General features: G+C 36.6%; 1 protein-coding gene across 2 annotated transcripts in view; it reads left to right on the forward strand.

Moving 5' to 3' along the window:
• The window catches only part of SPTLC1 (serine palmitoyltransferase long chain base subunit 1), a 37,923-nt gene extending 22,417 nt beyond the window's left edge, over nucleotides 1–15,506 (forward strand). The window contains exons 8-15 of one of the 2 annotated variants that reach the window (XM_074812248.1): nucleotides 1,585–1,674; nucleotides 2,393–2,500; nucleotides 3,911–4,006; nucleotides 4,304–4,400; nucleotides 6,204–6,258; nucleotides 12,327–12,444; nucleotides 13,322–13,395; nucleotides 13,879–15,506. In XM_074812248.1, the coding sequence (XP_074668349.1) occupies nucleotides 1,585–1,674; nucleotides 2,393–2,500; nucleotides 3,911–4,006; nucleotides 4,304–4,400; nucleotides 6,204–6,258; nucleotides 12,327–12,444; nucleotides 13,322–13,395; nucleotides 13,879–13,972 (732 nt within the window). In that variant the 3' untranslated portion in view covers nucleotides 13,973–15,506. Of the gene's footprint in view, nucleotides 1–206; nucleotides 919–1,584; nucleotides 1,675–2,392; nucleotides 2,501–3,910; nucleotides 4,007–4,303; nucleotides 4,401–6,203; nucleotides 6,259–12,326; nucleotides 12,445–13,321; nucleotides 13,396–13,878 lie in introns of those variants that run through there. The other variant, XM_074812249.1, reaches the window with a different exon arrangement.
• The last annotated feature ends 1,038 nt before the right edge of the window (nucleotides 15,507–16,544 follow it).

Raw genomic sequence — 16,544 nt, forward strand, 5'->3', positions numbered from 1 at the left:
CTGGAAGCGAACTCACAGGCATCGGTAACAGAGGAATATCTTTATGGGCAGATGACTAAAGTGTGAGGTTATTTTATTTTTTTAAAAATACAATTTCAGAGCTTTTTTACATGCCACACTGTAAAATCAACACAAAAGCAGCTAGTCCTAATTAAGACTTCAATTTATGGAATCAATGTGATTCTTTTTTTTTTTTTTTTTCTTAGACTCTTCCCGTATCTTGCACTCAACTCTTAAGATGTTCTCTCTCTTGAAAAATTTGGGTCAGTTGGATGGCTTGCTTTTCATTTTGACAGTATTACAAAGGGGTATCCAAAAGCAGCTACTAAAATCAGGATCAGCAAGTACAGATAACATGGTTAAATGAATTTTATAAGAGTTAGCTGAAGAGCTATCACCATTATGTGCCTGGTTGACAGAATGCTGGAAGGTTTCAGGCAATTGTAAGAAAGATTACTTTTATGCTAATCCATAGAAAAACTCAAGTAGATAAACTGAATAATAATCAACCAATCATCTTAACATCAGTCTAAATCAGTAATGGATCTGATTAATAGCAAATTTATAGACAACATGCTAGTTAACATACCTCATAGAAAATACATTTTGTCAGATAATCTACAAAAGGTTTTAGATGTGGTTGACAGACTAGTGATGCAATTTGTGTAACACATTTGGTTTGTTAGAGCAGAGTGCTTTAATTTAGCTACATGGTTAAAGTTTCTTAATGTAGTTAGCTGAATGTGAACATGAAGTTGGTGGCCAATAGTTTAATACAGACCATGTGTGTATAACTAAGACATAGTGACTAGGAAGGGATAGATCTTAACACTAGAGTTCGTCCAGCTTGTGGAGTGGTCTGTGCCTACCACTCAGAAGAATCAAATAGCTGTTCTCTGAATCTTTTGACAAGAACTGAAAAAGGTAAGAAGCATGACGTAATATCCTTGACTAGAAGATATCAATAAGGTTTAAAGTAAATACCAGGGGAATGGCATTTTAAAACAACAAAAATCAAATCATACCATTAAAGTTTAAACAGAAACCAGCGCAGGTTCTTCTTGTGACCTATATTGTCCAGAGATCAGACAAGGAAATTGTAACTTAAATGTTATGAATGCTTTTGGATTGTGTTTTATGAAGAAACTACTTGTCAGAGGTTTGTGCTGCATTGAGAATCCTGATGCACAAATCCACTTGTTGAAAAGCCTTCTTAATGCTCAGACTAATGATGAATATAATAGAGATCAAGATTTGTAGTACTTGTTCTGTAGTTGTTTGTATTTTATTCATAAAGTTCAAAACGATTGATTATGATTTGTTGCAAAACAAGGCATCTTAAACCTTGTGTACTAATTAAAAGCTTTAAAATTATTACAAAATAAAGAACTATTCCAGTGAGGCATTTCAACTTTTGTTACAAATGATAAATACTAAGTTTAAACTAAAGTAAAAGCTTACTTGAAAAAGAGACATTATCTGCCTTTCCTTCGCATTACTGCCCTTCCTCATAAAATAATTTTCAGAGCTTTACTTGTTGGTAACAATTGATATGAACTGAAATCATCATATCTTTTTCTGAAGAATCCTCGCAAGGCCCGTGTAACTCGAAGGTTTATTGTAGTGGAAGGATTGTATATGAACACAGGAGATGTTTGCCCTCTTCCAGAATTGGTAAGTGATTTCAGTTTAACTTTTAAACTCTGCATATGAAAACTTGTGACTAATTAAATAGTAGTATCATATAGTTAAGCCTGTGTAGAAAAGCTCTGCATGTGGTTTTTTTTTGTTTACCTTCTTGCTTTCTCAAATGTTCATGAAATGGCAATCCCAAATCTTATACTGTCTTGAAACTTCTGATCAGGATTAGGATTCTGAAGCTATATGCAACAAGACTTGCAAATGAATATCTGGTTATGGTCTTAGTTTTTAACTTGTAAATATACTGTATTTTCAGCTATGCTGTGTCATACTAAATCGTTAAACTAAGTTATATCTAAAAAAAAAAAAAGGAAGCTTCAAAGAAACCCTCACACAGCTGTCATAAACAGTGACTCCAAGGAAACCATTTGCTATTCAGCATAAATTGGCTTTTTGTGCAGGCTGTATTCTAGTAGTGGAAGAAGTGCTGTGAAGATGCATCAACTTGAAAGTACTTGATAGCCTATTTAAAAAAATTAAAATTTTTTGGGGGTACATGAACATTTATGACATTTACTCTAGTCTTGCATGGTTTTTAAAATGTCTTAATGACAGAACACAAGCCTAGAGCTGACATTTTTGCAGTATTCAGCATACTGTACTTGTCTGTCTTTACCTTATCTCCCCCACCCATTTTGTTACAAATTCTAATGGGCTTGACTTGTATTTTATATCATTTGCTCTGTTTTAGATAAAATTGAAGTATAAATACAAAGTTAGAATATTTTTGGAGGAGAGCCTTTCCTTTGGAGTCCTTGGAGAACATGGAAGAGGAATTACTGAACACTTTGGAATAAATGTAAGTGCCTTTTTTGTGAGTTTTGGTGTGAACAAGAGACTTGTACAGAAATAAATTGCACAATTGATTTCTTATACCTGTGGCATTAACAATGTTTAATAGTGTATGACAGAAACTTAAACATGCTTTCCATTATCAGTCTTAAAGCGTTCAGGTCTTGGCACTTTTCTTTCACATGCTTACCTGAAATAATTTTACTTATCTTTATTGAGGAAGATAACAAAAGAATTTTTACACTGCATAATTTGATCCTTTTTTTGGACATTCAGTGAGATGATGATTGTCATATGTACAGCCACATACACTTAAAAGTGTCATGCTTACACAGAAATATGTGGGGGCTAGGGGTAAGTCAAAAAAATCCGCTCAGCGTATAGCCAACTTACTTTTCTCTATTGCCTTTTACTCCAGTGGGGAAAAATAGGATAAAGTTTTTGATGGTCCTTTCAAAGATGTTGTCTTACTACTTCACGGGCAGATTAAGCCAAACTGTTTTTCCAAGTCTACTGTTTGTGGTGTTCATTCAGCTAAGGAGTACTTTGGGAATCCAAAAGGGTATCCTACAGTTGTTTAATACCACAGCCACCTGAGCTAGGGAAGGAAGGAAGAAGTACTCCTTTGGTTGCCAGTGTCTTAGTGTGGACCATCTCCCACTACATTCTGATAGTGTTGGAGTTCAGCTTGGAAGTGAAATACCAAATTCTGAGAATTCATTCTGTCTTCCCCTATCTCCTGTTGTTTCCACTTTAAGTGTCTTAATACGAAATGTGGAAAAGAGAAAATGAATGTTCAACAGCTTTAGAAAAGCAAACAAACAGTGCTACTGTGATGCTTGCCAAGTACCATCTGATTAATTGGCTTCTATGTTAAATTCATTTACAAACATAATCCTTCAGTTTTGTCTGTTAAGAATGGGAATTTGTAGCAGTGATCATCAGCGTGCATTACAGAGCCTGGCAAAAAATACATTTGCAACTAACATGAAATAGGATAGTTGTGACTCTGAGGTTCAAAGTCTGATTTAACAAGGCTTATGCTCAATTTTAATCAGATTCTGACTCCTACTGAGTGCAGTGGGACTACTTATATTCTTAAAGGATACTGGGACACTGACTGCTCTGAGGAATTGTCACCAGTATCTATATACTTTGTGTTTTCTGTTTGTGGTTTTCAAACTGCAAGGCCTGAAACAGTGATCCTATGTAAATTATCTACAGATCCATACATCTCAATTTTTAAAGTCCTTTTGTATTGCTTAAAACTTTCAGTTGTAGCTTCATTTTAATATGTGATAGTTTGGTGTATCTTCTCTAGTATTCATGATAATATGAAGCGATACATCTTTAATAGATTTGTCTTATAAATGATTTTGATGTAATCAAAAATATCTCTTAACTTATTAACTGGCAGATTGATGATATAGATCTTATCAGTGCAAACATGGAAAATTCACTGGCTTCTATTGGAGGATTTTGTTGTGGAAGATCTTTTATTATTGACCATCAGGTAAGCCAGGTCTCATTTTTATATGGTGTTGCAGAATTAGTTAGAAATGAGAGTTACTCAATTTGCAAGGAGTGTTATTATATAAATCAGTACGCAACATTTGATTCCATACAGAAACTATCTGGCTCTATGAAATAATGTAGATGAATTAGATACCTACTTTTAAATCCTTCCATGAATCTGTAAGTGTAGAGGAGAGGTAGTTTAAATATGTGTGAATTAACTTTTGAAACATTGCCTATACTGCTATAAACAAAAAAGTGCCTTTTTTTTTCTTTTTTTCTTTTTCCCTCACAGCGATTGTCTGGTCAAGGCTACTGCTTCTCTGCATCCCTACCTCCTTTGTTAGCTGCTGCTGCTATTGAGGCTCTGAATATTATGGAAGATAATCCAGGTACTTAATTCAGGAAAGTCTTATTCTTCATTCTTTCTTCAAACAAAACTAATAACTCCTACTTTTCCCTACTTTGATTCCTCACTTTTTACTCTCTTAAGTCCTTTCTCTTTTTCTGCTAATTAATTTTACATGCATGATTTTTTCTTCATATACTTTCCCATCCTGCTTTTCTTCAGTGTTTCCTCCCTTTTCCTTCTTCCAGCTGAAAATGAGCAAGTTGGTTCAGACTAGGAGGGACAGAGATGGTTTTCACTAAGCAAATAAGAAATTACTGTTTTGCTTTACGGACCAGTGGTATGCTTCTCCCTTGAAAACAAATTCCTTCAAGAAAAAAGGGGGAAGGCAAGGTTAAAGAAAAATGAATGGAAATTTTTGCAGGCCTGAACAACCCTTTCCTTTCCAGTTGCACTACATAATTTTTTTTCTTCTCCAAGTAAGCATCCAGGCAAGAATCTCAGGAATTATCATGGTGCAAACACGTGCAATTTTGGCAGGGCCATGTACAGGACATTTGGATAAAGTTGGCAGGCAGGAGTTTCTTCTCTAGGAGTCGGAGAATTGCCCTAGTTGCTAGAACCTAAGAGAGATTTCTTTTGCGGGGGGTGGTGGGAGTGGGAGGCATATCAGAGAGACAACATTGGCCAAATCTGTGTGTATTTGTTTTTGACCTTCATTAACATCAGCAGATTGGAGGAAATCTGCAGATAGATGCAGTATTTAGTTTGTCACAAATAAATAAAAACTACTGGGTAGTCCATGTCCTCAGAACTTAAACAAAAGAAAAAAAAAAAAACAAAAACAAAAAAGAGTAACTTATGGGACTGTTAGCTGTAGTTGAGGGTCAACATTTACCAAGGAAAAGAACCAAGGTTTGCAGATCCAGGAGTCAGTTTCCTGTTTAAGAATCTGCAGTGAGTTGGTGAAAGGATCAAGGATCAGTGTCTGCCTGGCTGTAGATATTTTATAGATACAAGTAAGTTGCCATTTCAATCCCATTACCAAGTGTTTGTGTCATCCTTTCATAGAATCATAGGATGGTTTGGTTTGGAAGGGACCTTAAAGATCATCTAGTTCCAAGCCCCCTGCCATGGGCAGGGACACCTTCTACTACATCAGGTTGCTCAAAGCCCCATCCAACCTGGCCTTGAACACTTCCAGGGAGGGGGCATCCACAACTTCTCTGGGCAACCTGTTCCAGTGTCTCACCAGCCTCATGCTAAAGAATTTCTTCCTTATATCTAATGTAAATCTAACCTCTTTCAGTTTAAAAGTTACCCCTCATCCTATCCCTACACCCCCTGATAAAGAGTCCCTCCACATCTTTCCTGTAGGTCCCCTTTAAGTTCTGGAAGGCCGCTGTAAGGTCTCCCCAGAGCTGAACAACCTCAACTCTGTCAGCCTGTCCTCATAAGGGAGGTGCTTCAGGCCCTTGATCACCTTCGTGGCCCTCCTCCAGACTACCTCCAACAGATCTATGTCCTTCTTATACTGTGGGCCCCAGAGTTGAACACAGTACTCCAGGTGGGAGTTTTCCATATGTTCATGAACCAGTGCAGGAGTAATGAGATAAAGGAAAGTAATGCATTTGTCAAATCTTAAAAGCCTGTGATTTCCTGGCAGAAATGGGAGTTGGGAACATTATGAAAAGTAGTGAAGAGACTTAGTACTTCAGTAGATATGTATATTTTAGTTTTCCTTCCAAATGCTTTTTTGAAATCTTAGACTTACAGAAATGTGAAGCAGAAACAGGATATCTAAACAGCTTCCTTTTTTTTTGTTTGTTTGTTTGTTTGTGCATAGACATTTTTCAGACTCTCCGGGCTAAATGCGAGCGAATTCACGAACTTTTACAGGGGTAAGTGTGTTTTTTGGGGCTTTTTTGCCTGTTTTTGCTTTGACCATGTCTTTATAATGCTAACTTTAAAGAACTCTCCTTGCTCAAATCTATTTCTGGTTTTACAGATGCTTAGACTGGGGTATATACACTAAATTATGTATGTAATAAAGTAATGAAGTCATCCTTTTCCCATTGTCTCTGTTATGCTACTAAAAAGAGTCCAGGTTTTTAAAATACCTTTACAGGTATTGAAATGAGATTATACCTTAATGCTAGTGAGGATGTTCACAAGCTGTTACACATATAAGTCTTTAGGAGAGTGTCACAGCTTTCAATGGTATGAAGTGTTGATAAGCGTTTTGAAAAGATGGCTAAGTAAAAGTGTTTGGAGTGTAGCTTAGAAAATACTCTGAATTTCAGACAGCTCAATACACCTTGCAGTCACCTTTAATACAATATTGTTCTTACATATGAGACTTAAGTGTTAAAGAGTAATAAAGTATTCATTTTTCTGGGGGCACACAGAAAATTGCTAGAATTTATCTGAAAAATAAGGATTCTTTTTAAAATTTCCTAACACTATCCTGTTTTAAAAGATGGCTGTACTGAGTAATTGCTTTTTTTGCTGACGGGTTTTGATACTAAAAAATATAGAAATTACCGTCACTGTTCAATGACTGTTTAATGTGCAGAATAGATATGTTAGCTGACATTTTACAATTAATTTTCTTCAACAGTTTTCTGTTACATATTACAGAAATGAATAACATTTAAGAACACACCAACTCTATAATGCATGATTACATTATAGTGTATTATACTGGCTGTTTTTTTTGTAGTATAGTCACTTAGTTATTCAGTGTGAGTTGCTTGTTATTTCAAATAAACAGTTTCCAGCTTAGCTGATGTTTTATGTTAGAACTTTAGCTATGTTCAACTTCTTTAGAATAATCCTACCATCAAATAATCCTTGTCTCCTTTGATGTGTTCTGTTTCAACACAGGTTTAAAATGCATATGCTTTCAGGTCAAAGATACACACAAGCTTCTACTCTTGAAATTAAAATTTCAGAGTAACTTGAAAACTGTTAGCATCTCTTCTTTGCTAGTAATAGAATGTTATGATTGAGCTAAAAGGAGAATAAATGTAATGTTCTTCTCTACCTGTTATTTTGTAGGAGATAATTATAAATATGTTTAAAATACAGGAGAAATATATAAGGAAAAATTATCAACTTTAACATTACTTGTTAATATTCACTGCAAAACAGAAGCAAATAAGCCATGGCTGGTACTTTTCTATCCTGTGACGCATTCTACTTTTCCAGTTAAATTCAGCGATTAGTATAGTCACAAATCAACAAGTAGTCAAAATGCCTGAATGTATGTAATAGGACTTCTGTATTTTTGCCCTGTGGAAAATAGGTGTGGTAATACAGAGGTCCAAAAAAATCGCAAAGGAAATAATTCTTCTAGGTCATACTGGGAAAGAACTTGAACAATTTAACAACACCAGGGAACTGGGCAGCACTGTAGCAGGAAAACTATCCTAAAAATTGCATAAAGCAGTATCAGAGAGAAGATTTGAACCAATATTTGCAGGGCGCAGTGTGTTTTTCTTTGTTCTAATTAATTACCACACTAGAAAAAGTGTGTGATGGTTTGAAGAGGAGGCAGCTTTCAGAAGAAGCTTTTCTTAATCCTGTAATGTTAAATGCACTCATCTTCCCTGCCTAACCATGGCTGCTGCTTGACTCAATTCTTTATAGTGCTCTCACTATGACAGAGTGAAACTAACTGTTGGTTTAAAAGAGAGTGTAAAATGGTAGAACTGTACACAAAGGAAGTGGGAAAGAATACACAGCTTTTCTCCTTTCTCATAATGGAACAAATACAGTGAGGGGAACAAATTAAAAGTAAAGGAAGTCTTTCTTGTAGACAAAGTGTAACTAATCCATGAAATTTAGGACTTGATACATAAGCACCAGTGCATGATTAGCATTCCAAAAAAATGTTGGTCTTATATGGACTATGGTGGGGGAAGAAACTGTAGTATTGTAAGCTAGAGGAATGACTGGGGTTTATTCCTGTTCTGGGTACAAGCCAAGTGCCAGTTTGTGGAAGAAGTGGAAGAATTCTTCTGAATCATGCATAGAACTAATTTCTGACTGTCTACAGCAGGTTATAAAGCATAAGAAAATGCAGTAAGAGGTGGGATCATAGAATCATAGAATGGTTTATGTTAGAAGGGACTTTAAAGATCATCTCGTTCCAATCCCCCTGCCACAGGCAGTGACACCTTCCACTAGATCAGGTTGCTCAAAGCCCTGTCCAACTTGGCCTTGAACACTTACATGGAGGAGGCAGCCACAGCTTCTCTGGGCAACCTGTTCCAGTGTCTTACCACCCTCACGCTAAAGAATTTCTTCCTTATATCTAATCTAAATCTAACCTCCCTCAATTTAAAACCACTACCCCTTGTCCTATCACTACATTCCCTGATAAGAGTCCCACCCCATCTTTTCTGTAGGCTCCCTTTAAGTACTGAAAGGCCACAGTAAAGTCTTCCCAGAGCCTTCTCTTCTCCAGGCTGAACCACCCCAATTCTCTCAGCCTGTCCTTGTAAGGGAGATGCTCCAGCCCCCTGATGGTCTTCATGGCACTCCACTGACACTGAACTAGCTCCAGCAGGTCCCTCTCATACTGTGTGCCCCAGAGCTGGACACAGTACTCCAGGTGGGGTCTCACGAGAATGGAGTAGAGGGGGAGAATCACCTCCCTCGACCTGCTGGCCACACTTCTCTGGATGCAGCCCAGGATACAGTTGGCTTTCTGGGCTGTGAGTGCATGTTGTTGGCTCATGTTCAGATTTCCATCCACTAACAGCCCCAAGTCCTTCTCCACAGGGCTGCTCTCAAACCACTCGTCGCCCAGCCTGTATTTGTGCTTGGGACTGCCCCGACCCATGTGCAGGACCTTGCACTTGGCCTTGTTGAACTTCATGAGGTTTGCACAGGCCCACCTCTCCAGCCTTTCAAGGTCCCTCTGGATGGCACATCCCTTCCCTCCAGTGTGTCAACCGCACCACACAGCTTGGTGTCATCAGCAAACATGCTGAGGGTGCACTCAACCCCACTGTCCATGTCGCCAACAAATGTGTTAAACAGCACCAGTCCCAACACCAACCCCTGAGGGACACCAGTTGTTACTGCTCTCCACTTGGATATCAAGCCATTGACTGCAACTCTTTCGAGTGTAACCATCCAGCCAATTAATTATCCACCAAGTAGGATGATTAACACAAATCAGGAATATTCTTAAATTTCTTAACAATCTTATCTAAATTAGGTTTCTTTCTTGTATTTAAAAATACCTAGTGTCTTAGTAAATAGAAACAAAGAAGCTCTGTTGCAGGGAGACAGGATAGATGGGATGGAATTTTGTGGGTTTTTTAAAAAGCATGACAGTAGTAGGTAATATCCCTTAAATAGTTCATTATTTATTGCATATCCTACACCTGGCTGAGAATTTTCCAATAAAACAAGTTTTCATTGGGGAAAAGCAGATTTATTTTTAAAGGTTTTGCCTTCCAGAGAAACTTGATTTTTTTCAATGAGACCTCATTCTAGTTTTCTGTTAGCAAAACTGATGGAAATGTTTATGGTGTTCAGAGCAACGGACTACACAGGGTTCCCTACTGTTAAGAGCCTGGTCATGCCACTTAGTTCTGCAGCCCAGCCTTGTAGCTGGGGTATGGAGAGCTGTGAGAAGGGAGCTCCCTGAGGCTACATCCATACTGGTACGTTAATGTCAGGAAGCATTCCTGGGTACTAGATCTTGATTGTCTACTCTGTCAAATTGTTGGAGTGATCTGTCGAATGGGTTTGGCCCAGGCCAAGCAGCGCTGTTTGAAAGGACTCCTGGATATAGTTCAAGAGTTGGCATGAGCCAGGAGCTGCTCCCCGTAGTTAGTTTGGATGTGGCCACCCTGACGTGGAGACTTAGATTTTAAAAGTATAGATGTGAGTCCTTCCATACCCATTCACCACAGGGCCAGGAAACATTCCAAGGCACATTTAATTTATTAATATAGAACTAACCTTAAAAGGAGTGTTGGCATTCAGGAGGCTACTTTTGTTTCTTTGTTACTTCAAAATCAGATCTTTCAGACTTCTTTTTTCTCTGTAAGTTGTACATTTCTGGTAGAAAATGAAACTTTCCCAGCATTTCTTAGGAAAGTGAGTTGTTATTGCAGGAAGGTTACAGTGTGCATGCATTGGATTCTTAAATACTTGAATCTTAATCTGTCAGAGGCTCAGAAAAACCTACTTAATACTTTACATGGAAGTTAATATATTGCCATTGGAAGATCTCATGTTAAACTCCTGGGTTTCTTCAGATAGTTGGGTAAGATGAATTATGTAGTTCAGTTTACTACAGCTGTGAGTGACAGAAAAAGTTTTAAGATTAAAATTAAGCTTGAAACTTGAAAGCAGCCTCTATGAGTAAGTGTATATCAAATACAAAGCATGTTGTTCATGCAAAGACTCAGTTTGAATGGAAGTGATACAAAGGTTGCTTCCTACCTGTCTTTCCTTGTTTAATCTTTGGAGGGGGGCAGTTTATGATTTTCTATGTTAATTAAAGGATTATGTCTATTTTATAACTAGAAGCTAATACTGTGTCTCTGTAAACAGAACCCAATTGTTTGTTTTAGTAGCTTATCTTAAACTCTGTTCTCCAGCAAGCAGATTTAAATTACAGTGAAACTTCATCTGACTTCTACTCTTATCTCCCTACTTGTAGAACACTACTACTAAAAAGCCACTCCTAGGGAGCATAACTAAGAACAGATATGTTATACGGCTATACTGTGTATTGTCTTTCTATCAGATGTTGTATCCCTGATCCCTAGATATGTGTGCAGTAGGGAGACAAATGCAGTGTGTGTGCTCATGTATTAAAGAAATTGCCTTGTGTTTGGTTAGTAGGTGAATGACACCAGAATGTTTGCAGTTTTGTGGCTGAAGAAGATTATCAGTTTGATTTGTCTTTCTCGAATGGACTGTGAATTGAAATAGCATTGCAGAAATAATGCAAGATGCTTTTGATGCTAGAGTATATTTTTTTTTCCCAAGGTTATAATTGATTCAGTGTGCTTGTAGTGCAAATTCCTTCTGTAGGCTCTAGTTCTGGTGTTTATGGATTTAACATCTTTTCTGCTCTGACTGGGTCTTGAACATTGTAAAAATAGAAAACTTATTTGAAAATGAGCACATAAACTTACAGTGTGTGTGTGTGGCAGGCTCATCAAAGTCAGGAAATCAAAATTACAGCTGATGGTACACATGTGTTTAGAGGACCTGTTAATTTTGGAGATCAGAGATCTTGCTTGGATATTAGATACAGTTTTTTAGAGGGCAATAACTCAGTCCTTACTATGATGATATGATGTGTCAGGACAATGACAATCAAATGGCAATCATTCAATCAAATTTTAAGAACCCGATTAACAACTGTCCTTATGTACAGATGTGGGAGCAATTCTAGTAATATAACTAGTTTTAGAGAAGCTTCTAAGTGAGAGATGATGTTGTAAAGATTTTCTACAAGAAATAGTTTAAAATCAGAAGTCTTGCCAAAAAATAAACCTTGTTTCTTCTTATCACATAAGTGGGTAAAAAGATTTATATGTTTTCTTAATATAGACTCCAAAGACTTGACTTAGCTAGCTGTGCTTTTATCAGCAATATGCAAGCCTAACACTAACATTTCTCCTACATCTTCATAAGGATCCTGTCAAAATTTCTGAATCGTTAATCTTTTTGCAGAAGGAGTGAGTAGTCACTATTGTTACACAAACTTGCTGAAAATACATTGAGTAAACTCCTTAGGAAAGACATTCACTTGATAAATTTTGTTATCTTTACCTATTGCAAACTGAAATGCACATATGTTTTGTCTGCATTAGTATTAGTAAAGTGAAATACTCTTCTCATTCACCACCCAGAAAAGGGGAACACTATCTAGAAGTTTAACACATGTGTTCAAGTAGGATGTGCATTAAAGGCATTTTATGTGTTTTAGGATTTCTGGCTTAAAAGTAGTGGGAGAATCATTTTCCCCAGCATTGCACCTACAGTTGGAAGAGAGCTGTGGATCTCGAGAAAATGATGTGAAGTTACTTAAAAGAGTTGTGGATTACGTAAGTGTCCCCATAACAACTAAAATATATCATTGCCTTTGAATGTGAATAACGAATTAAGTGCATATGGGTAGGGAGACTTGTTGGGTAACTTGTTGGAATGTCTTGCAGGAATGCTGTAAGAAACTCAGTTTCTTTGCTGACTATAGGGCTATATTAAAGACCATCTTTTAACCATTTCTTGCTGCAGATGTTTAGGTCAGTAGCAGTGGAAAAAAATATATTGTTAGACCTTTTACTTCAGAAAATAATTATTTCCTGTTATGTACTTCAAAGTTAAATTTGCATATAGAACGGTTGCTTAGAAAACTTTTATGAAGTTCATAAGAATAAAGGCTATCATTTGAACAGAGTTCTGGTGGTGTATTTTGACCATTTAAGGTCCAGCTTTCTGTAATTTTGCTTGTTTTGAATCTGCGAACTTGGTTTTTTTGTGTGAAGAATTTCATGTTTTATATGTAGTATTTTTTCTGTCTTCAGTACACATTGGTTCTCTTTCTCACATATGAACGAGATAAAGGTTTATGAGAAAGTTTTATATTTCAGGTGGCAGGTAAACAAGACTACACAACAAAAAGTAACTGGGAAGTTGATTTCCTCGGAAATATGCGTAAATATGATATAATAGCCTTCTTAATACAGCATTTTTGTCTGATTACTTGGAGGTGAAAGCTAAGGATGCTACACCCTAACCTGTTTTATGTGTTTATGCTGTATTAAAATTAGAAATGATTTTGCACAGCCTTCAAAATCTCCCTTTGGGAAAGAACTTGCAGGTATCCTGACACCAGGCTCATAAAGTTAGTTATATGTATTTGGTGATCAAAAGGATCAGAAGTTCACAGACTGATGACTGCTGTATTTTCTTTATTTATAGTGCATGAATAGTGGTATTGCGTTAACTCAGGCCCGCTATCTGGAGAAAGAAGAAAAATGTCTTCCTCCACCTAGGTTAGTAGAAAGTCAATACATTATTTCATTTGATTGGATATGACTCTCTGTCTCTTTTCATACAATGATGGGGTTTTGTTCAGTAGACTGGATTGAATAGTTGGTCCTGTAAAAAATGGGAAAGGCTCCATTTTAGGGTACATTTTCAGTGACTGTTACACAGTGCTGATACCCTGAAGTAACTGTGTCTAAATTCCCTGAGCCTCAGTGACTGGAATGTTGCCTGTTACCAGGCATATTTCCATGACCTGCACATCTGCAGGTGAAAAAGATAACAATCAAATTTCTGTGGTGTGTGTATGGGGGGGAAAAAGAGTAGTCTGACTATTTCTGTTTAGTCATATGTCTTGTTTCTGGTTGAATTTGAGTTTATAATAATTTCCCTAGAGATAGTGATCTTAATGTGTTAAAATTACAAGAAAAGTCTAAAGCTGCAGGCAAGGAGTAAAGTTTACTATGTATGTTCTGGTTTTCTTTTTCTAGTATTCGAGTAGTGGTAACAGTGGAACAAACAGAACAAGAACTGGACAAAGCTGCATCACTTCTTAAGGAAGCTGCACAGTCTGTATTGAATTAGACTGTTGTTTGGGATTCCTCTTTCCCCAAATTATCAGGATGAGTGTTTTACACTATAGTGACTTCACTTTAGATATTCAAGTTCTTCCACAAATGGCACTGAAACCTGACTGAGTAATAGGATTGTTCCAGAATGGTACAAATGCAGTGAGGGGAAGAATGCTGAATTTTGGGACTGGTGAATAAATAATCCATTGTACTTGCAATTCAAACTCTACCATTTACTAGCATTCATTAAAATGGGATATCACTGTTGCATACAGGACTCTTTCATAAGCTGCATCTTTAAAAGTTTTAAATTTATTTCTTCAGACCATTAAACATTTTTCAAAATGTATATGAACATTCATTCTTCCCCAAAAAACATCTGAAATGTATTGTTTTCTCTGCATATTCTCAGAATGTAGGAACTTGAAATAAATTTCACGAAATTATTTCCCCCCCAACCTCAAATGAAGACAGGCTGTTCATAACACTGCAATAAGGGACAAAATAACACATTATGAGATAATTCAGTGCTGTATTACGTTATTTATTATTGACCTATAGGAGGAACTTCAATTTTTTTTTTTTCAGTTTATATCTTTCTCTAACCATTTTTGGAAGATAGTTTTTTAAGAATGCCTGGCCAGAGAATTCCATTAATATTAAATACTATTTGCTTCCTGCATTTCATATGTAATTATATGCATGATTGATATTATGGGTGAAGTTTTTCACATTATTAACTTTAAAACTTCTAAATTGAAACCTCTGAACTGTGAAACTGCTGTCATTCCATTAATAGTATGTTCATCCAGGGGGGCTTTGCACCAGTCTGAAAGAGGATTCATAAGCAACATGAGGAATGAACCAGGATTTTGAAATAGCAGCCAAATAATAGCTTAGTCAAACTACTTTGAAGCACTAAAACGGTGTGTGCTAAGTTTTATCTCTAAACAGCTATGTCGTAGAGGGGAAGGCTCACAGTATCTAATAACAGTTTAGGTGGTACAAATACTGCTGAAACACAACTCAATATGTGCACACAAAATCCCCATGTTAATTGGATGGTAATATTTGGAGGTTATGCTGTCGGGATTTTCAATAAGCACAGATGGACGTTACACATTGCACCAGTCAGAGGAAACTGGTAAGGAAAAATTACAGTAAGCTGTACCTTTTTATAAAATAAAACCTATAGCTATGTATTTCAGGATTTTGATTTAAGAAAGCCCGTTTTAAAATTTGATATTCTACCTGATCTGTATTCTGCGTTCTTTTGTACTTATGTGCCTTTTTGGTTGTTGCTACAAGGACTACAGGACTATTTTTGAGAAATATCATTGTTTAAATAAAAGGTTATTCATGTTTGATTCAGTTTTTTACTTATAATTAGGTTTTGTAGCATGCTCAGCTATATTTTGTTGAATATTCTGCGTCAGATGAGCATAGTCTATGTTGCCTCCTTCAGTTCATAATGACTGCCTGTGCTCACTTTGAAAACTTCACACCTGCATACATTCAAATAAACCACCTATAGTTGTGTTGGGGCACTTTTGTGATTGTTGCTTGACTGTTTGAAATAGTAAAATCATTACCTGTGCAACGTAGATCCCAATGTGCAAGAGTATTACTATTTCACTGACATTCACATTTTTCTCTATTAACTGTGAGTAAAAGCCTGTGAAAAGCTAACAATTTGAAAGAGAAAAAGTGTGGGGAAGGAAGCTGATTTCCTTTTTACAGACTGGAATCAAAGTGCAGAACAATCAACCTTCTCAAGACCCTCAGAGATTGCAAGAAATGGAAATTAAAACTTACCACTATACTTTGAGCTTTTGGTCTGATAATTGAAACTTGAATATTCAAGTTAACTCAAGCCTATGATATATAAACTGGGAACAAATGAGGTACTTGAATTCCGTTGCAGCATAATAAATGGTTTTGGAGTTCAAGGTAATCCTGTGAAGGTAAGGAAATCACCAATTAATACTGAAATACTCGGTTGCAGAATCTATATTCACTTCTTGCATTTTGTTTTAGGTTGTCTCCAAATGGGGGGAATTTTTTTGTTGCAGTTTTGAGAACTAGCAACAGTATTCAGATACATGGGTTTGTTTTGTTGGTTTTGTTTTTTGCTTTAAAATGAAGTGATAACACCTAAATCATCAGGAAACAGGATGGAATTTCTGGCAATTTCAAAGCTGTGACTAAGTGGTTCTGATGAAACAAAAGTTCTGGTATGTTGCTAAGAGGTAGTAAGCTGATTCATTTGGCAAACACGTAGCCAGCATTAAAATATTGGTAAAACTGCCTTTGTCCATTTTTGTTGTTTAGTGTGATCTAAATGCTTCTTTTCTGTACACTTGTAAAGTGAACATCTTATGGTTGGTAGCAGTTGAAATACTGTTATGTGTTTTACTGACAAGTTATATACATGGTCTCTGTGAGAAATTAAGACGTTTATGAGATGTAACTGATGGAGAGAGATATCCCCACTCAGTTCAAGTATGTCGGGCCCTCTTAATTTGGACTTTTTTGATAAATGTCTCTGACATGACAAGCACATGAAGGGAAGAGTGGCTCTGGGA

The sequence above is a fragment of the Strix aluco genome, chromosome Z, assembly GCF_031877795.1.
Source record: "Strix aluco isolate bStrAlu1 chromosome Z, bStrAlu1.hap1, whole genome shotgun sequence".
In the NCBI taxonomy this organism is placed as follows: Eukaryota; Metazoa; Chordata; class Aves; order Strigiformes; family Strigidae; genus Strix; species Strix aluco.